The 25,446-nt window shown below is 48.3% G+C and overlaps 1 protein-coding gene across 1 annotated transcript in view; it reads right to left on the reverse strand.

Annotated features, from left to right (window-relative positions):
- LOC135235342 (agrin-like) overlaps positions 1 to 25,446 on the reverse strand; it is a 334,070-nt gene that overhangs the window by 206,211 nt on the left and 102,413 nt on the right. The window contains exon 3 of the mRNA XM_064300761.1: positions 18,050 to 18,088. Within this exon, the coding sequence (XP_064156831.1) occupies positions 18,050 to 18,088 (39 nt within the window). The remainder of the gene's footprint in view (positions 1 to 18,049; positions 18,089 to 25,446) is intronic.

A 25,446-nucleotide genomic window follows, 5' to 3' on the forward strand; every position in this document is an offset into this window, starting at 1 on the left:
TTAATTTCACCTTTTTTTTTTTTTACAGTGTCTGCTTTATAAAGCTTTTTTTTCACAGATTTGCAGAGACGCCACGACGCACTCTGTGAGATGCGGTCGGGTGTAATTCAAACGGATTATTCAAATGTATTACCCACAACCAACTGGTATCTCCTTCTCGAGGGGCTGAAGGGAAAAAATCATTATTTTCTACGCTGTGCTGCCAGGGTCCAGTTAAAAAAAAAAATAAAAATAAAAAACTAATACTGCAGCGCCAGGTAGCCACAGCGTTACCCGTACCGTCTGCTCTGGGGCGTCCCGTTCGCCCCGCACCACGATAACGAAACGCTACTCAAACACCCGCCACACTTCCTCTGTTTAGACGCTACACAGGCAAGCTCCGCCCCCCCCCCTTCGGCTAAAGCAAGAGAGCCGAAGAGGATCGGATTAAGGTTTTCGGAGAGGGCATTTACTCCGGGATGATCCGGACCAAAGTGCCACCTCTTGAGACTAGATTCCCCTCCGCCCCCCTCCCCTGCAATTTTGGGAAATATTCCGCTGTGGCTTTATGAGGGAGATTCTTCGAGAACTACGCCCCCCCCCGGAGCTGCAGTCAGCCAGGAGACCTGCGAGGATGAGAACATCTCCCCGATCGCAGTCTTAATTACACGGCTTGCAGAACGTGTCGGGGGCTCCACAGCGTTTCCCCAAAGTGTGATGAGCGTGAGTCAGAGCGAGGCCAGGCCCAGCGCGAACCCACCCTGCGTGGAGCTCACCAACATTTCAGTCTCAGTCATAGGCGTAGATTCGGGAGGGGTGCAGGGCGACATAGCTCAGAGGTAGACGATGTCGGCAGTCGGAGTGCCAGTTCAACCCCTGGGATGTCGAGTGTCCTGGAGACACCTAACCCCTAACTGCTCTGGCAAATGAGAGGCATCAATTGTAAAGCGCTTTGGATAAAAGTGCTATATAAATGCAGTCCATTTACCATTTTACCATTTACGTCCCCCTCAATATTTAGAACACGTGCATTTGTCCCGCCCCCCCCCAATAAAAACATGAAAGAAGCAGTTCCACCATGAACTGATGCAGAAAAGGCGCAAATTGGTGCACAGAAATTCACCGGAATGCAGGAAATGGAAGTGTTTGACGCTCAAAATTTCTTGGGGGAGGACCCCCCAGACCGCCCCCCCCAACGAAACCTACGCCACTGGTTCTCAGTTCCACTCCAGTTCCACCTTGTAGACACTATCCCGTTTTTATGTGACTCTACTTTACATTTTACGGCTGACCATTGTTTTAACTGTACCAGACTGTACCAGTACTATTACACAAACTCTGGGGAACTAGTAAGACCCTGGAACAAACAGAGTGTGATGCTCGCCTAAGAATTTAAGCCTCACAAACTATTATCAAACCGTATAACACTACATTTGTTTGTCTGAGAAACTGAGAAGAGAATTCCAACTTTAAGGAAAATAAGGAGCTAATTAGCTAACTTGGAACTGAAGTTCCACCACGACAAAACTAAAAAAGTAAACAGGTAATAATAAGCATGCAGACACAGGCCGAATCACTTAAATCTCTTAATTTTTCTCTGAAACAGATCTCCAGACGTGCTGCTGAGCTGCTGCAACGGCTTCCCAATTATTTTGGAAGCCGTATTAACCGTTCTCTGAAGCTCACTCCTCCACACAACGTTCACATTTCCAAACTCAGGTCAGTTTTAAATTTTACACTAATTTTATTCTTTGTGGCATGCATAGCTATTTCTGACCTAATGTGGCTTCAGAGGGTAAATAATCCCTCAAAGCATTACAAGCGAAATCAAGCAAAAAATTAACAGCTTGTTAAAATCCTGGGATTGCGACTGTGGTTAGAAACACAAGCCAGCGAACACAGGGGGTCCCCCAGGAGCGAGTTTAAGAACCAATCAGATCAGTATTATGTGACATCATTAGCTAGCCCAGTTCAGTAAAAACATGTTTGGGGGGCAACTGTCAGGTGTTACAGTGGGGGATTGGCTGGTCAGCCTAATATTGCCTTTAGAAAATTGAGTTTCCAGGCAGCGGTTCACGAACAGCGCCGTATAGAATAAATGAAAATGAACTGAAGCAAATTTCTTATCACCCCCCCCCCCTACACACAATCTTGGAATAACCCTCCATTTTAGCAGCCATCAAATTATTACTTCAAGTTCTGGAAAAACGCGAAATGTCAGCAGCGGTTACGCTGGTGATGTGTGCAAAAAAACCACTTCCGTGAACAGTCTGAGGTAGAGGCTGACCCCACATGACCCCCCCAGCCTATAAAACAGCGGCAGAGGATACTCTCAAAACTGCTTGAGCGCACGTACCGCTAGCCGCAAAATGACGAAGGCTAAGAGCGCGCCACGGGGCACGCGGGAAGACATTTCATTATTATGGCGCGCCGTTAAGATACGTGAAGCTAGGCGTCGCATCACACGTTTTCACAAATCACATTTAAAATGTGAGGGGAATTATACAGGGGGAAGCTCGGGGGGAGCACAGAAACTCTCACACGAGGGAAATATGAATAATTACATCGCCCGTCCGCTCAAAGAAGAAGAACCTCTTCGGAACTCGTAAATTGCAAAACTCTCGACGAGAAAACACGACGAGGGGGAAAACTTCGCCGCAAAAAGTTTGCATACTCTTGCGAAAACCCAAGGTGACCTTGAGGGGCAGAACCTGAGAGACTGAAAGGCTTTTACCTTTGTGGCTGTCGACGGCCCCGACTCTCTCTCCGAGCACGAACCGTTTTATTATTCGAATCCACGCAGGGCGCTCCCGTGGTTACCGAAGTCTCCCGGCAGCCCGCATTTTAAAAACGTCACGCCTTCAAATGACACCCGGCTCAGAAATCTGAATAAATAAGAGGCCCGCAGCTTCAGAGAGCAGCTGTTTTCACTCGAGACGAACGGTGTCCGACGGTTCACCTTGCGCTTCATTGTTTTGCACGTTCGAGACGTGAGATCGACGCACTGTCGTGCCGTAGAGCTGTATTTTAAGTGCTGTAGAAATAGCGCGTGTTCACATTTAACGTAAATAATGCAACCTGTCCCGGAGATGAAAACTTAACGCCATTAAAGAAATGATAAACGTTTCTACCCACAGAGTTTAAATAAATGTACAGTATATTCTCCAAATCTATTTCAGCAAAACACAAAGTCCTTCTGATTTGTTTTGTTTTTACCGCTTCTAAGAATTCTCACTGATAAATACACCCATAGCCATAGTTCAAAGGCCTATAAGGTTCCGTGTCCTATTTAGCAGGGATCACCTCGGGTGAGCTTGGGGTGATTCCAGCACATAATCCTGATCTTTGAGGCCTTAGCTCCGCTGCCTCCATTTTGACTCCACACCCTTTTCACCCCCAGTGAGGAATGGGAAGCGCCCGGTCGGTTCGGGAGGGAATGCGAGCCCAGCGATGCTCTCCACAGTCAGCCTCACCACAAAAGGCCGTTTTCATAATTATTTTCACAAGGTTTTCATATATCATATTTCATATTTCCCCACATGCCGTCGAATCGAACAGAGTTGCGCCAAATACACGAGAGGCATAAATTATGGCGTTATAAAGAACGTGGGAGGAGCACCCCCCACCCCCCCCAAACCTCCTCCCTACCCCTCTCCCATGAGTACGTCTCCTTCGTGTAATTAATGCTGGCTGACGCTGACGAAACCCCCACCCAAAATTTACGAATCGGCCACTCTGCCTACGGGACGTCCCGCGTGGTCCAAATAAATATGGATTTATACGCACAGTAAATACTTCTCTATGGCCCTGTCCCCCGGAGGCCCGCAGCGCTGTCGCCATGACGAACCGCCGCACGCCGACAGGAAGGAAGGGGCGGCTCGACGAAACGCCGCCGTCAGAGCGGCAGGCAGCCGTACCGCGTGTGTGTGTGTGTGCGTGTGTGTGTGCGTGTGCGTGCGTGTGCGTGTGTGTGTGCGTGTGTGTGTGTGTGTGGTGTGTGTGTGTTCGTGTGTGAGACCTCCTAAACCGCACTGTTTTAGCCTTCCGGGCCACCGTATTTCACCTCACACTCTCAGAACACAAGGCAGGAAAAAGTGCCTGTAAAACTACAAATGCTCGTCACAGGGGTGGGTAGCCCATAGGTACATGAAATCGTACCCCTAGCTGGCAATACATAATTCATGTGTACCTTTTTTTTTTTTTTTTGCTTGCAAAAAGGTACTTACTAGTACCGAAATAGAACATTATTGTACGTTCAGGGTACGCTTGGCAAATTTGTTCCCTACAGAACAAAAATGTACCTCTACGGTTCTTTTATTTCTCAGAGAGTAGCACAGGCTTTGATAGCTTCAATGAAATGCTTTTTTTTTTTTTTCTTTTTTGTGAAACTGACATTTTAAATGCATTCGGTAGTACTTAAAATCACATGTTGTTATAAAGGCCTTATAAATCATCAATACCTGCACTGTGCAGCATTAAAAATACAGTACGGTTAGCTGACATTAATAAATATGAGCAGAAGTGCTGTGATTATAATATACACTATATATTATAATTCTATGAACTATGAATTCCAAAGACGAAATGGTGAATCTACATTTAATGTAGATACAGTGGGTACAGTACACAGAAGCATTCTGCAGTACAAACTACCTCTTCGTACCACACACACACACACACACACAATTACAAAGAGCAAGAAACACATTTCAGTTAATTTAAGTGGCAAAACACAGATTTGTTTGCCTGCCAGGGGATTAAAAAAAAACAAAAAACAATAAAACAAAAGTGTAACTGTGAATGTAATCAGCCACCGTCCATGCTCCAACAAATGAATTTAATCACACAACTAAAGACTGGAAAACAAACACCTGGGGAACAATGTAGGCACCGCTCACATCTCCAAAAAAGCCCCCGCTCCCTCCGTTCTCGAACGTGTAATTCTACCTAATCCTCCGTCCTCGTCGTACCGCGAAAACAAAAGCGTACATTAGCGCTGCGGGCTTTTTCCGCGCGCGCCAACCGTTTGCTTCCGGCACGCTCCCGAACGCAAATCTGCTCCAACTCTAAAGGCACTGAAGGCTAGCGTTAAACTGTGGAGGAAACGTGTGAGTTCACTCTCCCATTTAGCTAATAACTAAATGATGCAAATCATTATCAGCGTTCGTTTATAGTATATAGGTTCTGTATGTCTTTTTTTTGGCCGAGGATATTTTGTGCAAAGATTAACTGTGACAAAATAACTGAACAAGCCAGAAGCATTTGCACTAATCTACGCACTTCTCTGTGTCGTGTTTACGATATAGAGAATCTAACACTGTTGCTGCTGGAAACTAATGCTGTTACCCCCACGGTGCAAGGAAACATAGCATAACACAACGTAAATCCCGATATACCTAACGATTACAGGCCCGTCTCTAATCGCCCTCTCCGAGTTCCTTAAACGGGTCGTTACGTCCCCGATCCGATCTCGCACGGCCGCACGCAGGCTTTATGGGGCTAATCAAGCGCTAAGCGCTAGCTCAGGCTTTATTTCACCCCCCTCCCTAAGCTCGCAAACGCCGTTAGCATGTTTGAACACCCCCCCCCCCCCCCCCAATCTTGGCGTAAATCCTACCGCACCAAACGACGGCACTTTGTAACCAGGGTCAGACGCGAGTCGGATTCCTCCCTGTAACTCACAGGATCCCTGGCTTGGCCCCCCTGTCCCATTACACTAACATGCAGGCTTTTAGCAGTTGCTCTTAATCAGGGTGAATTAAGAACGCTCTTGCTTATAAAAGGCTTGGGCAATGATCAGAGAAGCTGCACTACCATCAGTGTTACAACATAGTGTAGGAGTCAGCGCATGAACCCACAAGATAAGAGACATAGGGGGAGACATAGCTCAGGAGGTAAGGCCGATTGTCTGGCAGTCGGAGGGTTGCCGGTTCAAACCCCGCCCTGGGCATGTCGAAGTGTCCTTGAGCAAGACACCTAACCCCTAACCCCTAACTGCTCTGGCGAATGAGAGGCATCAATTGTAAAGTGCTTTGGATAAAAGCGCTATATAAATGCAGTCCATTTACTATTTAATGTAAAGTTACCATAAACAGGTGCAAGGGGGAGATTGAGGACTGTAGTGCTTTAGGTAACAAGTGTAGGAAATGGCCCCTTTCGATTATTATCTACGCAGCTGATCGGGAAATGATTCGCCGACGTGGACGTGCTGTACGCAAGGCCTGGGTAAGCGTGAATTTCATTACGCTCAATGGCGAGAGGAGGAGAAGCCGTGTTCACGGCACCCGAATCTCCGCCGTCCGAAGTCAGCCATTTTTAACGCCTCGATGGTTCCATTGTCGAGGCTTCCCATCGCCGGCGCGAGAAAAAGCCAACGCGTCATCTCGGATCTCACGCTCTCAACGCCACAACGGCATCACCAGAACTAAACAGCATCACTAAAACGGCCTTTTTTTCACCTCAGAAACGGGCCGTAAATCAGCCCATCGCTCTCCTACAAGGACGCCTAGATGCTTGACCCGCCTTTCCCGTATCGATTTCAGTACATTACGTTTATTTGGCAGACGCTTTCATCCAAAGTGAAGTGCAATGAGTTCATACCGAAGGTCATTGGAACAAGTACAAAACACAGGCCCGATAAGGAAAAATACTCATTATGCAACAGTTATTCATAGCCATGGAAACATTAAGTCCAGTGCTCACAGTAATAGCACAGGCTAGGTCAGAAGGTTATGGTAAGTCAAACTTGGAGGCATGACAACGAGCTACAACATCGAGATAATGATACAAGTGAAATATAGAAAGTGCTGGATGGAGGTAGAAGTGTAACATGAAAGTGCTACAGGAACAAATTAGAAGGATACAAATGATAAGAGTGATTTGAGATTGGGAGTGCCCTGCAGAGTAGTGATAGTTAGGTCAGGTACAGTCTTCAGACCAATGGCGGAAGATGGGCAATTACTGAGTGGTTCATAGAGGAACAGGGAGTTTATTCCACCACTGGGGAGCCAGGGTGGAGAAGCTCTGTGGTCGGGGACAAGCAAGAAACCTTTCACCCGGATGGCAAACTTGCGGAGCGGAGTGGTCGAGCTAGGGTGTAGGATTGGATCTGCGGCTACTCAGATTCTCTTTCCATCGCTCTCCCCTTCAAAAAAAAAAAACTCAACAAACGTCAGCGTGTGAAGAACTCAGGGTTCTGGCCCGTGTGTACAGTACATCCAACGGCTTCCCTCCCACCTGGTGTTACAGCCACCGGTCACCAGCGTCGGTACAGAGTGTTTCAAATCGTTTTTTTTTTGAAAGCACTAAAGGGCTTTACCCCCGCCTACATAACTGGTCTGCTGCACCTGGTGCTTCACGCTGGAAGCTCAGATCCTCTGAAGCTGCCCTTTTCTCAGCGCACAGCACAAGCGTCTCCACCACGGCTGGACGGACAGGTCCTTCAGCGCCGCGGCGCACGGGCTACGGACCCTTCCCAAAGGTATAATCAAACAGAGCCACTCAAAGAACCACAGAGAGAGATTGCAGAAGCACACTTACTTTCAAGTGGAGGTTAAAGACTAATCTGTTTTCATATATTAACCCGTAAGCCTTCTTTTATGTGAAGAGTGTCCTGGTTTTATCTTTCTTTCGACCGGGTATTAATTTAAATTTCCTTTTCTATTCACCATAATTTATTCTTTGTGTTTTTTTTTTCTTATGATATTGCATTTCCTCAAGTGTGCTAGGGTTTTATAATAACTAGACAAATGCAATGTATTATTATAATTAGGACTTTGATTATGATGGTGATGAAGATTATAACGATGATGATGATGATAATGATGATGATAATGTTGATGATGATGATGATTATTATAGAAACTATTTTATGCTTTTTGACGAAACTCATCGTTCGAACTTGCAATTTTAACCTGGTAGAAGACTTAGACATATGAGATTTAGTTTTTTTGTTTTTGTTTATGTGAGGACTAAGTCAAATTTCCAAGCAGTGTGTGTGTGTGTGCGTGTGCGTGTGCGTGTGCGTGCGTGCTTGCGCATGTGTGAATGAGTGTGTGTGTGCATTTGTGTGTGTGCGTGTGTGTTTGTGTGTGTGTTATAAGATGCATTATGGGTACTCTACAGACAAACACCACTGACCTGACAGACCTGAGAACCACGGCCGCCAACTGCCAGCCCTCCGTGACCCCGCCCCTTTCCCCGTCCCAACCAACCACAGCGGAGGACTGAATAATAATTCATCTTACTGTGCCACTTACAGTAAAGCAGACTGCCTGACTGCCCGCACAGACACCCGCCTAGCAACAGCCCCAGGCCGACAGCCCTTCAAAGATCGCCACCGGGAGACAGACAGCCAGAGACCACGGTGGAGAGAAGGATGTGGTGAGGTAGAGTGGGGGACGGAGGGAGGGAGGTAGAGAGAAGGAGAGAGAGAGAGAGAGAGTGCCGGAGTGTGGAAATGACTGTAAGCAGACAGGAGCACTCAATCCTGAAACACCGTTTCAAACTGGCCAAAGACACAGAAGTACACTCCTCCAGTGAACGTCCCAGGAACACTATGTGGCATAAATGTTGATAAGACTACTGTTCAGTTATAGGAAAGATTACTGACCAGTCGTCTTATTAACATTTATGCCACATACTGTTACTGGGAAGTTCCCTGGAGGAGTGTATTTCTATAGGGACCTTCCAACAGCAAGGACAGTTCACCTTCTGTCTAATAGGCATTGCACTCAGGCTGTTCTAATACTATATTAGTAAAAAAAATGGTGTCTGACTGAAGAAAGAAATAATTACATTTACAAAAAGGTTTTCCTTGCAAGGGCGTATTACATAATGCCTGTTGTCATCGTTAAATACTCAGCACCTGGTATTCATTTCTAATTAGAACCTGCCTTTTTTTTCATGAGGGGAAAAAAAGAGAACGTTCAAGCTATAATTAGACGTAGGCATATGGCACAATGTTACGGTTAGCTTCAGATATCTGTTCGTACAACAAGTTTTCACCGATATCCACTCAAACCGACGACGAGTGTGATCTATAAAGCAGTTCTGGAATGTTCCGTCTACAGGAAAGCTGTAGGGTCAGGGCCTTTTGCTGGACAGCGAATAGAAGACCCGTTACACCTCAGATGAACACACCTGATCGCAGGTCGTGTTCACTCGTCCCGCGGTGTTGAGCTCCAGCTCGGCGAGGGGGTTGTTGTGGGGGTTGCTTCGCGTTTCGGGCGACACGCCTACAAGGGCCTAGGGTCATCCCTATCCGTCTGCTCCGTCTCATTTTACCCAGAATGCATTGGGTGGCTTTTCCACGGACTTCACACATCACAATTATGAATAATAAATTATCATTTCAGTAACATGAGAAAGGAAGTCACAGTAAAAATTGCACAAAAAAGTATGGGTTTTTTAAAATGATTTTTTCTCATTTTTTCACCCAGCGCCGGGCCTGTGCATATCCAATTCCCACCCTAATTTGCGACGTCCAATTATCGGCAACCGCAGGCGCGTTCATGCGTGAACCCCACTGCCGATTCGGGTGAGGCGCAGACTTCCGCTGTGCCCTGCCAAAAAACATAGCGTAACCAGCTGCTTCTTTTCACACCACAGACTGCAGCTCACAGGCTCAGACGGAATGGAGAATGGAGGACGATCTTACACACGCAGCTTTGGCATTCTGTCCGCGGGTATTCCGATCAGCCAGCCGGCATCGCTGGACGGCAATAAAACGCGTCGATGCCGTCACTTATCGCGCATTCCCCCATAGAGCTTCTGGTGTGAATTTCAGCACAAATCATTCTTATATCTTCAAAAATAATGTGCACATTTTCATATATTTCCACAGATAATAAGGATAATGCACAACATGTGAACAAAAATAATTAGGTAAAGGAGAATTACCCTTTAAATGAATGATACATATACTACATTGTTTTCCTAAATAAACACAATTTGGTGAATAACACAATATTCAATCAATATTAATCGTCAATATTAACTTGCCAAATACTGTTTATGAATGAAAAATGAGCTGTTTTATTTGTCATGTCATGTCTGACTGAATCCCAATTGAGAGAGAGAGACTGTTGACTGAATCCCGGTTGAGGCTTTTGTGGAGGACAGAGGTAGGTGAGGCCAGCCCCCAAGGCTGCCGGGGGCCTGTTTTCAGGTCTGATTTTGGCTGACATCTTTAGCAAAACGTGTCATGCTGATGTCATGTGACTGAGATACAGGGCCTCAAAATGGCGCCCGGCCTGGTGGCCGCCATGGAAACGCAGCATAACGAACCGAGAGGAACGCTCGGGGCCGACCTCCAGCGCTCTGAAGGTGAGCGGGGGGGGTTTGCTAAAACGATGCCGCGTTCGATCCACGCTGGGGCGACATAGCTCAGGAGGTAAGACCGATTGTCTGGCAGTCGGAGGGTTGCCGGTTCAAACCCCGCCCTGGGCGTGTCGAAGTGTCCTTGAGCAAGACACCTAACCCCTAACTGCTCTGGCGAATGAGAGGCATCAATTGTAAAGCGCTTTGGATAAAAGCGCTATATAAATGCAGTCCATTTACCAGTCCATGTCCTGCAAACGCACCTACTGTAGCAATCCCAGAATACCCGGCTGAAACAGGAGAAGCCCGCAGTCACAGCCAGCGTAAGCGCTTTACACTTAAGAACCGTGGAAGAGGTCTTATTTTTCCTCCTTCTCCTCCTCAAAAAAAGAAAGAAAAAAGAAAAAAATAAGGGAAATATAAATTTGGCACAATGTGTTAAAATTCTTTTCCAACCCACCCACCTTTCCAGCTGCCAGTCTCTCCTTGTGACGCCCACAACCGCTTTCATTATGTAAATGGGCCAGATGCAGGGTCCTCTGGAGACACACCGGAGCGTCTGAATACCAAACAGCTTCTATTTGTTCGCTTTCAATTACAGAATCCGAGGTATATCATTAAACAGCAGAGGAAAACACACAGACGCGCGCACGCGGGAGCATACACACTTTCTCTCACACACACACACACAATTCCAGCTGATTTCAACATCTCTCTCTCTCTCTCTCCAGCTGTCTCTCTCTCTCTTCTTCTGCACTCCATCAACTGCTGTACCTCTCCCCGCTAATTTAATCTTCCTAGGATTTCATCAAGCTGCGGTTCTGCCAGAAATCTCCCAGCACCGTCAAAAATAAAAGAGGAAAGAGAAACCACACGTGTGAGCGTGTAGTACTTACCACAAATAGATAAGCACAAAACACACACGCACGCACACACACACACACACACACACGCACGCACGCACGCACGCACACACACACGCACACGCACACACACACACACATACACACACACGCACACACACGCACACGCACATGCACGCACACACACACACACGCACGCACGCACACACACACACACGCACATGCACGCACACACACAACACACACACGCACGCACAAACACACACCCACACGCATGCACACGCGCACACACACACACACACACAAACGCACACACACACATACACAAACATACACACACACACACACACACGCACACGCACACGCACACGCACACACACACATAAGTCAATGTCACTAGGAGGGGGGGAAAGGAAATCGCTGGATTGTGGCAGTCGCTCTCCCGATGCTCTCCCCCCCCAGTGGAGCGCTGTCAGTAGAGAGCTGGCCGGAAGCCTCCTCCAGCAGCCCCGGCTCCCTGTCATAGCTGTGTGCGGCAGCGCGGAGCACACATGTCAAACAAGCCATTAAGGGGAGAGTCTGGGAAACAATACAAATTACATCAGGATGAGCTGGAATCCTGCAGGGCGTCCGGGAGGTGAAAGGGGTGGGGCGGGGGGGGCGGGGGGGGGGACTCTGCCAGCTCCTAAACCAAATGCTGTATTAATAGACTCCAGATTTAGGTTACTGTAACATAGCAACATTTTCCATTTTTTTTCCCCATCGTTTCTTGGTAACAAGGCTGCAAACCGACATGCCCCCCCCCATCACACCCCGCCCAGTTTCTCTCCCCTGATTGAATGGAGGAACAGGAAAGGCCTGCGCGCTGTGGTCACATGGTATTAGGAGCCCAGATTTACGGGTCCCAGACTCCCGTTCTGCAGTAAAGCTCTTGTACCCTTGCTCTGGCGACTGCCCCACTGACCACCCTGCTGCTGTACACTGCCATGGACAAAGGCAAAGCAGTTTAACCTTAGCCAACTGCCACATGTTTACTGCCGGATCAACCCCCTGCGCCCCCCATAGGCCTACCCACTGGAGCGGAGTTCTGTCACTCACTCAACAAACAGGAAGTGTCGTCAACTCAGCCCGAGCCTGTTTCTCACTGTGGATGTTTAAGACAATCCATCACGCTCTGTGACCAAAGAGCGTCCAGAATCCTGTTAAAGCAAACTACTGATGCCCAGGTGGGCAGTGTGGGGCGCTGCCAGGTAGTCGTGGTCAAACGTATATAGCAGTCCCACAGCTGCATCGCTCAATTCTACACTGAAGAATTGGCCATCAGTGAGGACCCTTGCGTGCTGAGCCAATGAGAGAGCAGGATTGCAGTTTGAAAATCATTTGTGCTTCAATATCAACTAAAAACTGAAGAATTCACTGGTTACTATTGTCATTGAGTGTGTGGTTAGTACTGTATGTGAACAGGAATGCATGGACAAAGTTTGAATTAAACTTAAAAAGTACCGTGGACTGTGAGGTTGAGGGCAAGAAACTGTCTCCACTTTTCAGAGTACCTATTATTTTATCTCAATTTAGCCTGCACACAGTAAAACTCACAAGCACATACAAAAGGTCTCATTACAGCGACAAAGCTAGCTATCCGTGTTTACCAAATAGCACTGCCAGCACTTCTTCACTTATTTTTCAACAAAATACAGAGTAGAAGAAGGCCTCCACTTGAAAAGGCAAGTGATCATCAAAAAAGGGGATTTGATGTTTACACCGAAGAGCCAATTACAAATTTTGCTTCATGATGCCCTGTTTACAGTGGACAGTAAAATGCTAAACAGTACTCAACAATGCAGGTGAAAGACACGCACAATGATGGCATATCCTTTAGCAAATGAGCACTCAAGGTTTCTTTCAGCTCAATGTGCACTGGGCAAACACACTGAACACTACAGAAATAAGTTTCCTGTCTGTGTATACTTGAAAGGGCAAAATAAAAGCAGATCTAGGTCCAGTAAAATACACTTACGTGAACCGATCCTTCATTTTGCATTAAAAAATAAATATTCGGATATGAAGGACATACGCGCACACACCTCTGAATGCATTTGGACAGAACGAGGGTGCTAAAAGGACTCACTGAAGGAAGGAGAACGCTGACAAAAGTGGAAAATGAAAATGTTGAAATGGAACGTCAAAACTTCAACGTTAGGCACATCTATCCCTCCCTTAAGAAACTATGAGAGGAAAACTTTTTTTGAGTTCCGCCCATTAGAAGCAGGGAATCTCAGAACATGCTGCAGACGGCTCGGTTACCCAGGGCCGCGGAATCTAATCCTTGCTCTCAGCACGTCTGCTGCTGACCAAGGAGCGGCTCTACGAAGCAGAAAAAAACCCTGTGAAGATGTCAGCTGTGACAAATCTATAAAATTAGAAGTGCGAGCCAGAAATCATCCCCCCCCACCGCCCCAACACTTCAGGAACAAGCCCCCGGAGTGCTGTGGATCCTTACCCAGTCTTCTAAGCGCACGTCTTGACACTTATTTCTGAAACGTATCTTTTTTTTTTTGTTTTGTTTTGTTTTTTTTTGGGTACCTTCGCGGATCAATATCCGGCGCTTTGAATTTTTTTTTTTTGCTTCCGTCCGCGGCAGCCGAGCCGCGTCGAGCGCGACGCCCGCTCGAGACGGGGAGAGGAAACGTCAAAACGCCCCGGATTTGTTCCCCCTCCTTTTAAAAAAATTCTCAAAAGGGAATTTTCGCTTTACCGAGATGCGCGCTGGAGAAGACACTCAGGGCTCGCTGTATTACGCAGCGGGAAAGAAGCGGCTGTCTTTGGGCAGCCCTGGCGGGCGCGTCTCTGATTTTGGACGTACCTGCATTCAAAAAAATAAATTAAATAAAATAAAAAAATAAGCGTCCAAATAATGTCAAGGTCCTCTCAGCAGTCTGCTGAGTCTTGCTCCCCTGAACGCTTCGGTGTTTTGAGGGCCTTCCCCCACACAAACGTTAATCGCTAAGCAGTGAGCACGAGTGGGGGGTGGGGGGCGGGGGAGACTCTGATATCCCGATACACACCCATCCTCTGCGGCTGAGAGATGGGGAAGATTTTTAGGCCCTTTTGTGTGAAAATTTGTGACATGAAAAGATTTAATTAAGATAAAGGCAGGGAATAATTAATTCTGCCCCTCTCTCGGGGAGGGGGGGGGGGGGGGGCTCACTGTCACCACCACTGAGGACTGAATAAATGACAACATGGCGACTTTCATATATTTATTTATTTATTTTTGCAGAGAGGTCAGGCAGTGCAATGGGGGGAAAAAAGGGGGTGGGGGGTGGGGGTGGGATATGATTGAAACACCGTCAAATATCTAGCATCTATCTATCCGTTTATAGTCATAGTCAGCACCCAAGAGGAAACTCAGTTTCAAGCATCAAACTGAATGCTGGGTACAAGCTTACTGCAGTCACTTAGGAGCCTACCTTTAAACAGGTTCCACGTTAAAATGCCTATTGTGCCATTGAACAAGAGAGCATTTGAACGGCACAGGTACCTGAAGAGTTTCGGTAAGATATCGATCACAGGAATTGATAACTGATAATTATGTAAAAGTCCACCACGCAAATGAATGAGGCAACGTAACGATGTGTTGCGATGGCAACCTGTATTGTCTGTGCGAATGAAACGTGTGAATTTGTGGCACCTCCCTCATCGTTTTTCCTCCCCGTTCAATGGGCAATAAAACAATAAGCCGATAAACTGAATGACTGATGACCGTAGAGAGGACTCAATTTTCTTGTCCAGAGTCATTTTTAACAGATACCGATACCCTGATCTTTAGGAATAACACACAATGAAATGAGAATGTTGCGTGCCAAGTCTACTGACTGCACTTTAAATTCCAATAAGCCTTCCCCCCCCCCCCGAGCCCCCCCAAATGTTACAAAATCTGACATCTTCTACAATGAAGCCGCATTAAAGACAAACATTTCATTATTCCAACAAGACAGCCAATAATAACCTCAGATGGCACGGTCTCTGCCTTCAACTATGAATGAAACACTAATCAGAGGGTGCTTTGTTACTTTGTCAGTTTACAGCTGATGGTTAGACAGCTTTTATTAGGACGGATTTCGCTACTAATTACAGATGTTTGCCACCTCCCACCACCAGCCAGAGCCCCCCTCCCCCACCCCCCCCACCCCCCCACAGGAAAACACAACGCTTGTGTCTTATTTGTGTGAGAACAATTGCAGACTAAAAAAACTGCCACTTCTGCCTCTCCAAAAGCTCCTTTCTTCCTGAGCACTGCTCTTTCAATTAATCACTTTCATTTCGAGAATCCCTCTGTGATCCAACTACCCTCAGGCCTGTTGAAAAGGATATTCAGTTCTGTTACTGAAGTTCTTTCTTAACTGACTTGTTGAAACTAAATATCTGAGAGTGATACTTAGTCTTCCATGCGGTACCTTTTACAATGGGGACAGTGGATCCACTTATATGACACCACCATGAATATCTGAATGTCATTTCCACAAAAAAAATTAAGCACATGAGCAATGTTCATTTCTTCACGGTCATTTCTAGCAGGTAAAGGATCAACCGTAGACACTACATACTATGGATTCAGGCGACATTTCTCCATATGTTTGATTCACAACTGCGTGAAAGTATGTGTTCCCCCACAGAGGAAGTTAGGCATTCACTAATATCAACTCATATACGACTTAATATAAAATCCTACTCACTGAGATAAAGTGCAAAGTCAAAAAAACGGTTTTAAATCCAATGTTAAGTAATAATGTCGATTGAATCCAGGTTTAGAACAGCAGATCCCATGGGTTTCAGAACCGGTTGGAACTGGTTTACTGAGGACCACTCCACTAGCATTCAGATCTCTGAGAACTTCAAAAAGGCAGTTTTTTCTTTTTTAAATTTCAAAACTCCGGCATTTGACTGTAGCCGATTTGACGCACTGGAAATGTAATTAAAGGTCCGTACCTCTTAAACGGTTTACCAGGGCTTGAAATAAAGGACACATTTTCAACGTCTTCGCTTTTCATACATTGAAAATGAGGCAGGGGAGATCAATAGTCCACGGTTCTGAAAACACATCACAGGGGCTGGCATTCCTCACTCACCAGCCTCCCGAACTCTCAGCGTCTAGCTGCTCCGCTGGAATGTGAATGGGCCAGCCAATCTATTCCGTTATTAAAATTTCATTATCAAAAAAAAAAACCCCCACAGTAAAAACAAGAAGGGATAGCTTCCGTTAGGCCAGCTTCCCTGCAAAGAGGTGCCTGAAAAATACATTAAAAGGTTTCTTTCTCTTTTCTCCCAAAGTGCTGGTGAATAAGATAAAGCAATGCTTCAATTATACATAATTTTCAGGCCGGAGAGCCAGCGCGCTCCCCCAATCAAACGGCAGCTAATGACTTCATAAAAAATTTTATGCAAAGGAAGAAACACAATATTTATGGTTGCGGTATCTCCAATAATTGGCACATCACACCCCCGTTTCAATAAATGACATTTTCAAAACAAACTTTGATCAGATAAAGCAGCAGGAGTTACTGCTGACCCTTCTCCAGCGCGCTCCGTTCCGAAATCCAATTATTGAAATCAGGAGGGACGTAAAAAAATTGTCCCAGGTGCAGACTGAATCACTTCAAGCATTCTTTTACTCCCGTATTAATCAAGCTGCAGAACGACCAGGGAACTGCGACATCCAACCAGCTGCGGTCGTCTGAAAGGTCCCATCGCTTAACTACAGCGTAAACTAAGGTGGCGTGGCCCGGACAATAAAGTTGCATCTTATTACCGTTGACGTGTATTGTATTGCCCGGTCGCCTAGGTTACGCATTGTTATCGTAAAAACAGCTGCTTTTCAATGTACGTCCAAAGCAAAATGTCCCCACGGGGACAATAAAGTTTATCTTGTCGTATCATACACATGCACGTTTTCAAAACGTTTCTGCCTCAGGCATTCGTGGACAGTAAAACTGAACGTGGATTACCGCTGGACGCTGGCTCAAGCTATTCCTTTAGCGTCCCTAGCGCTACTCTAGCATAGCCTAGCTCCTGCGATTTAGATCGTAATTAGCAGGATTTATTTTTTTTGGGAAATGCGCCCCGCGGCTCTTCTGCCCGCATGAGGAGGCGAGCGACGGCACCGCCCCCCTCCGGTCTCCCGGGGAACTCGTGGCGAACTCTGTCTCCGCCGTCCAGCGATCTGCGGCAGGAAGCTCCGCTTCTCGCGCCGGGCCGTGAATATTCGCGACGGCCGCGGAAACCAGCTGTTTCCCTCGGATTTAAGCGCGAGATTCGCCGCTAGCCAATAAATCACCACCGTCTAAATTAACGGCTCTCCGCGCTCAGCGGCGACAAATAAAAAATATATATATTTACAAATAAATAACGTGTGGTGTTTGGAAACCTGTATGCGCAATCTGGACTAAATCAAGCAGGTGAGACTGGCTGGTGTTAAGGCCTATACTGTATACAGGACGTGTTGGGGAGATGGGGGGGGTGTGGGGGGGTGGGGGTGTGTGGTAGCAGCACTGTGAATTTAAAAAGGCGGTGGGATGGGGGGGGGGGGGGGTTACAAGGCCACAGAGAGGAGGGGTCAAGGGGAGGTCAACGAGGCGGAGGAAACACAGTGAGCACTGTACGCTGCAGCTGTCCCCGCACACAAATCAAGTCGTCAGGAATTCCACATCAAAGCAGAGATGCCTGAGCACGTCTCCTGCATAATGAATCCCAGCATCGCTTTGGTTAAAAAAAAAAAGGGGGGCTAGACTTCAAAGCAGGGCGAACGAGGCCCGTCTGATATCTCGATCTGTATGGAAATCCGTTCGGTCAGTTTGAAACACGCACACAAAAAAGCCCAGAGGACTTACCATCAGGAGCCTGGGCCGGGGTGAAGTGCACAGGCTTGTCTGGAAAAGAGAGGGAACAAAAAAAGAAAAACACATTTAAAATGACTTATTAGATCAGCAAAACATTCACGGGCTGGCCAGAGTTATAAACACTGTGATACTGAACACAGAACAGGCAGCGTTCAGGAAGCACTTATATACGTGACAAATGTGAACGCCACAAGTAATGTCTAAATCAGCAGGTATCAGCACATTCAAATCACCGCAATTACAGCATTGCACCTGCTATTATCGCCGTTATCAGCGAAGATCGTTTATTAGTCACAGAAATGTAACGCGAATGACAGGCAGCACTTTGCTTGCGCTCTTTCACAGAGCAGAGTGCAGGGCAATTTGTGCACTGCATGGCATTCGCTGCACACACGGTTTAATTACATCTTAGCGACAGACGCATCGTATTTATGGAAAAACGTTTTTTTTTTCGTTTGTTTTTTTTTTTCACAGCAAACCGCAGCAAACAGACCGCAGATATTACGGCTGCGATACACGGCACACTGGAGCGACTCCGCTCTCATCAGATACCGTGACGCTTAGGAAAACACACACGGTTCAGAAAGTGTTTGTCTGTAGTGTGCACGTGTGTGCGCGCGCGTGCGTGTGTGCGTGAGTGCGTGCGTGCGTGTGTGCGCACGTGTGTGTGTGTGTGCATGTGTGTGCACGTGCGTGTGCATGTGCACGTGTGTGCGTGTGCAAGTGCACGCTTGCGCCGGGCATGTGAATAACAGAGACCTCGCTTGGATTTTAAATAATTAAATAAAAAGAAGAGCAGGAAATGGCGCACGACACGACCGCGTACCGGTGGAGCTGCCGGAGTAAGTAGAGCGAGATGCTCCATAATTTACTCTCAGCTCATGTCCCCCCCCGTCCCCCCCCCCCCACACCGGGCCAGCACAGGGAGCCACGGCAACGAGCAGCATCCCCTGCTGACACATGCAAACCCGCCTATAAAAAAAATTTAAAAAAACAACACACTTCTCCTCCACTCACTCTCCATCACCTCAACCCAAGCCGGATGACCTTTGCAATGAGGGCCGTTAAAATTCAGGGGTGACCCGAGTCAATCACTCTACACTAGAGGACCTGTTTTTTTTGTTTTTTTTTGAGGGGGCAGGGTTAAGGGGTAGTTCTCCTCTTCAGCTAACCAACCAGGTGCCAGAGACAGGTTTAAATTTAGCCTCACTTAAAATTGCGTGTCAACAGCCAGGAAGGATGGAGCTGAGAGGGAGGGGTTGGGGGGGGGGGGGGGGGGAGCGTGTTTCGAGTTCTTCAATAATGAAGTGTCTCTTGAACTGGTTTCAGAGACAATCACCGCTGTACTAGGCTCTCATCCCATAACTGCCAACCACCTAACCAAAAAACAAAACACACAGAACAAACTAAGCATAAAAACACACATGCACACACACACACACACACACATTCTCTTTCTCTCTCACACACACTGACACATGCAGGCACTTTTTTCTGATTTTACTCTTCTCTCTGTCTCACACATACATACACACATACACAGACACACACAAACACATACTCTCACTCACACAGACATACAGCCAGACACACACACACACACACACAACCAGACACACTCACACACAGGACCATAGTGTGTCACGATCAGGCGATGCTGAATGAAACACACTGCGCATGAATCAAGCAGAATGCCACAGACGGATCTGTATATAAATCTCTCCCGCGCAGGTTTCTCTCCATTTCCACAAGGATGTTTGATGTGCGTGAGCCCTCTGGTGTTCGAGTATGTGTGCGTGTGTGTGTGTGTCTGTGTGTGCGTGTGCGTGTCTGTGTGTGTGTGTGTGTGGCTGTGTGTGGCTGTGTGTGTGTGTGTGTGTGTGTGTGCGTGTGGCTATGTGTGGCTGTGTGTGTATGTGTTTGTGTGCATGTGCGTGCATGAGTGTGTGTTTGTGCATTTGTGTGTGCGTGTGTGTGCTTGTGTGGGTGTGCACATGTGCATGTGTGTGTGCTTGTGTGTGTGTGTGTGCAAGCATGTGCTTGTGTGTGTGGTTGTGTGTGTGTGTGTGTGCGTGTTTGTGCATGCATGTGTGTGTGTGCATGTTTGTGCATGCATGTGTGTGTGTGTGTGCGTGTGCGTGCAGTTGTTTCAGTCATGCGCTGTGTGTGCAGAGTGGAGCCACTGGCAGTGAAGCATATTTCTGTGGAGTGAGTGAACACAGACAGTAAAGACCCTCCCTTCTGCAAAAAAACGCAAACAGCTTTAACTCTCTACCCCTCTGCAGCTAACTTACCAGGGATCCACTCTACCCACAATGCACTTCTTACATTCCAAGGGGTGGGGGGGGTTCAAATGGTATTTAAATCTGATGGAATCTGCCTGGATTAGATTAGAAGTTCAGCAGCACAGCCCCGGCTACAAAATGAACTCGCATGAATGTCCCCGCAGGGAACGGTAAGGTTCGCACTCCCAAAACGGAACTGAAGTGAGGAGGATCTAACGCCCCCCCCCCCCCGGGACAGGATAGCGCGTGACTGGAGAGCCCTGTGGGATGCTAACGGGGGGGCCGTGCGTGGAGGCGCGCGTGGAGCTGAGGCGCAGAGTTCCCGCCCTTTTTTTTGTGTTGTTTATATAAGGCGTGTCGGAGCCGACGCCACCGCGCGTCTTTTCGACCGTTTAAACGAAAGCGCGGCGCGAGGCTTTCCGCCTTCCCGCCAAAGAGCGAGCGTCTTCACACGCCAGAGACGCCACTTTCAAACGTCAACGCAAAGAAAAAAACACAACACACAAAAAAAGCTATTCCCATTCGTTTTTTTTATTTTTTTTTTTACAAATTCTGGCGTCACAAGTGGCGTGGGGGAATTCATAAATTCCGAAACTACAGAGACGTCAGTGAATACGCAGCTTCAGTCCAATTAATTTGCTGTGAAAAGCATCCTCTACCATACATGAATGGCTTTTGAGGCCAGGCAAACAGATCATGACAGCGAATAAAGATGCGAATCTTTCAATGCTACAATCACCAGCAGTGAAGGACCACTAGAAAAGGCTGACCGATGTGTCATTCGCATTCAGGCGCCTGGTTAGAGGCTTTAAACGAGGCACAGAGGTCATTAAAATTCAAACGGAGTTGGACTGAGACCTGTGACATGTCCTTCCAACCACATCGCATGAGCCCGCACTGGTTTTACAGCCAACTGCAAGCTCTTTAATGAACACGTAAGTTGTAGGGATTGGTTATACACCTTAATTTGCAATGTGTGTGTGTGTGTGTGTGTGTGTGTGAGAGACATCATCACCTAGCATACAAACAAACCATAAAACTGTCTAATTTCTAGCCTGAAACTGACGCCTCACCAAAAATGAGTTTACAAACATACAGGAGGAGGAGACTGATACAGGAAAAATAGTGACCTCATGGGTCCATCACATGAAAGTGACTACGTTGATGACATCACTGACTGTGAATGATGTCACCCCGGTAACGGCGCCCACCCAAAATGCCGACTAGAACTTTCACCACCAAACCGGGCAGAAAGTTCTCCAGGTAAATCAGAATGTCCGCTGTCTTTAGAGTTCAGTACAATGTGCTCAGCACTTCCTCCACTTATCATCATTTTCGCGAGCTTTCATCTCAAATGAAGAGTTATACTGAGAAGCACCAATGCCGGTGTCAAATAGATGTGCCTAGTATATTTTTCCTACTTTAAGTCCTGTCATATTTTGCCATTTTTAGTAACTTTTTGAAGAAAGTGCTGGAAGTGACAGCAGGGGAGAAGTTTGGCATTCAGATATCCACGGCAACGGTAGATCTATTCCTGCTGTGCAAACCATTTAGTCTAAAAAATGCTCTTAATAGGTTATATGCCGATATTCCTACTGTACACAAGCAAGCACAGGTACCCAAGAGTACACACTCACACACAGGCTTGCTCTCTGTCTCAGTCTCAGTCTCTCTCTTTCTTTCTCTCCCCTCTCTCTCCCTCCCTTTCTCTCTCTCCCTCACTTGTTCTTTCTCTCCTACTCTCGGTCCCTCTCTCCCTCTATCTTCCCCCCCTCTCTCTCACTCTCTCTCCCCCTTCTCTCTTCTCTCCCTCTCTCTCTCTCTCCACCCTCTCTCTCTCCCCTCCCCTCCCTCCTCCTCTCTCTCACCCTCCTCTCCCTCCCTCTCCCCTCTCTCTCCCCCTCTCTCCCCTCCTCTCCCCTCTCCCTCTCCCCTCCTCTCCCCTCCCCCTCTCCCCCCACTCTTCCGCTCCCCCTCTCTCCCCTCTCCTCTCTCTCCCCTCCCTACCACTCTCTCCCCCTCTCTCCCTCTCCTCCCTCTCCTTTCTCTCCCCTCCCTTTCTCCCTCCCTCTCCCTCCATCTCCCCACTCTCTCTCTCTCTGTCCCTCACTCGCTCTCTCTCTCTTCCTCTCTCTCACCCCTCCCTCTCTCTCAGTGACAGAAGCAGCGGAGGCCCCGGGGCGACCTACAGTTGTTGAGGAAGAGGAGCACGGCGAAGCCCAGCGTGGAGGTGGCGAGCAGGATGAGGCAGATGTTGCAGGGGATCATGAAGTAGCGCACCACCAGGGAGACCTTGTGCTGGTACATCCGCTCCCTCTCGGGCGGGGTCGCGGGGTACGGGCAGCCGGTCATGCTCCACTCCGCACCCCCCTCCCCCCAGCGGGGGAGGGCGCCCAGGGAATGAAGAGACGCCACGGGGGACGACGACAACAAACGAACAAAAAAAAAAACAACTCCCAAAAACTCCGCTCGGACCGAAAACAGAGTCTAAACTCAGCTGAAACTCCACCGGGTCTCCTCTACAGGGTCCTCATCGTCGTCCCTCTCAGAATGTGGCTTGCCTTCCGCGGTTTCCAGGCAACGAGTTTTGTTCAAAAACGGCGTCGGCGACGAACGAGGAGAGGGGTTTTAAACTAGCTCCCCGAGGCCCCCACCCCTCCTTCCCCCCCACTTCCTTCCTCATGACCTCCGGTAAAGCAGAGAGACGAGCACGGAGCTGAGCTGGAGCCGCGGGATCATCAGGTGGACAGGTGCGCCGCTCCACGGGCAAACGGCGGCAGGTGAACGCACCCCCCCCCCTCGCCCCGAACTGCACTCCCGGGTCCTCCCAGCGCTCCCTCCGAAAACGTGCCTTTTTTTGGGTTTTTATTTTCCTTATCCACAAATCCAGGGAAGACAGCACCAATTCAATGAGGACGAGCGAAAAGGGAATAAAGCAAGAAAGGGCTTCGCTGTGATCATTTCACTTGAGCACTTTTCCTCAGAAACGTAAACGTTTTTACACACGAAGCGGCTCCAGAGCCGAAATCCGCCGCCGTCCGAGTCTCGGTCACCTGCTTCCAGTTACTCCTGCGGAGAGCTGGCAGAGCGCCACGCTGCCCGCGTAAGAGAGCGGGGCATCCTAGAGCCCGCCTCAGCGCCCAGCTGGGAGACGCACAGCTGATTCAAGCCACACACACACACGCACGCCGGCGCTCACACACTCCGCACGCACACGCGCGGATGCACAGACGCTCACACGCGCTCCGAACGCACACACACACACTCAGCAAACACTCCCTTCTTTGTTTCCGCTCAAAGGTCTCAGTGACTTTTCCCCCCCTCGAGCAGTAAAATTATTTTTTTTTAAATCACACAAACTGAAGAGCAGAGCTCGCCCCCCCCCACTCATTAAGGCGCACTTTCCCCCCCAGTGCGTCTGAAGAGTAATTAGCGGACAGATAACGAGCAGCCGTCCGGAGCTCACTCATCCATACGCTCTCCGAAACGCAAAGGTCCCGCTCCAAACCAACACCGCCCCCCTTTCTGACAGCCTGTCGCCCCTCAGCCACCCCCCCCGTCAGTTATAATCCTGGCCCCTTTCCCCCTGCCCCCCCTCCGGGGACAGCTCCACCACGACCCTCTGAAAACAGCCCGGACCCCCCCCCCGAAACTTAAGAAGCGCGGTCACTCCGCCGTGTTCCGCCGCGTCTCCCTGGAGACGAGGATCGCGCCCAGCGCTGCCTCTCCCGCGACCCGCCCGAAGTCCGGCAGGGGGCTGCAGAGTGGCGGGACGCAGCCCGAAACCAAGAGCGCTCAAATAAAATCCAAACTAACTGGAGACGCGGAGAGGCTGAACCCGGTTTTAAAAAGAGGAGCTTGGAGGCTTCCCCCGCTTTCTGCTTCTCTTTCTCAGTCCACTCCTGCCGATAAATCCAACATTTATTTTTTTTTTTAAAAAGGCTTCCACCAAACAAGAGTTTAAAGTTGTCTTTCCTTTCAGAGAGATGGGGGCTTATTCAATCCCTTTTTGCTTTTCATTCCTCATTCCACTCTCTCTCTCTGTCTGTCGCTTCTCTCAGGCTGGGTTCCCTCTCCGGGAGCGCTCCCGGTGTCCTGAACGCTGTTCTCGCAAAACACTCCGAGCCGAAACGCCAACTTCTGCCGAAATACCCCCGGCAGCAGGTAGTCTCTCTCTCTCTATCAAGTCCCCATTCAGCCAGCCAGAGAGAGAGGAAGAGAATAGGAGAGAGAGAGAATGCAGGAGAGAGAGAGAATGCAAGGGAGAGAGAGAGACAGGGAAAAAAAAGAGAGGGAGGGAGAGAGAGGGAGGATAAGGAAGATTGCGACGGCCGGCTTGCTTCTGACTCTCGGTCCGGCTGCTGTCTCGGACAGACAATAGCGAGAGAGAGGGAGAGAGAGCGTCCACGCGTTACTGAGAGAGCGGCTCCAGTGCAACAGACCCCTTCTCCACCGCCACCACAGGCTGGAAACACGGGGAGGAGGGGAGGGGAGGGGAGGAGTGGATGAGGGGCTGTCTCTAACAAAGAGAGAGGGGAGGGAGAGAGAGAGAGAGAGAGAGAGAGAGAAAGGGAGAGAGGAGAGGGGAGAGGGGAGGGAGAGAGGGAGAGGGAGAGGGGAGGGAGAGAGAGAGAAAGGGAGAGGAGGGAGAGAAAGAGTGGAGTGGGAGAGAGAGAAAGGGAGAGGGGAGGAGGGAGAGAGAGAAGAGGGAGGACAGAAGGAAAAAAGGAGGGAGAAAATAAAAGCTATTTGGAATACTTGTGCTTACATTACTTCAGTATTTTAGATTGAGATAGAAACAGAGAGAGAGGGACAGAATGAGAGAAAAGAGAGAGAGAGAGGAGGGAGGACAGAAGGAAAAGGATGAGAGCAAATAAAAGCTATTGGGAATACTTGTGCTTACATTATTTCAGTATTTTAGATTGAGATAGAAAGAGAGAGAGAGGGAGGGAGGACAGAGGGAAAAGGATGAGAGCAAATAAAAGCTATTGGGAATACTTGCGCATACATTATTTCGGGGAGAGAGAGAGAGAGAGAGAGAGGGGGGGGGGGGAGATGCGTGACAGGGTGAACACAAAAGAGGAACGGAAGGGGAAAAAATGT

Source organism: Anguilla rostrata, chromosome 11, assembly GCF_018555375.3.
Source record: "Anguilla rostrata isolate EN2019 chromosome 11, ASM1855537v3, whole genome shotgun sequence".
Classification (NCBI taxonomy): Eukaryota; Metazoa; Chordata; class Actinopteri; order Anguilliformes; family Anguillidae; genus Anguilla; species Anguilla rostrata.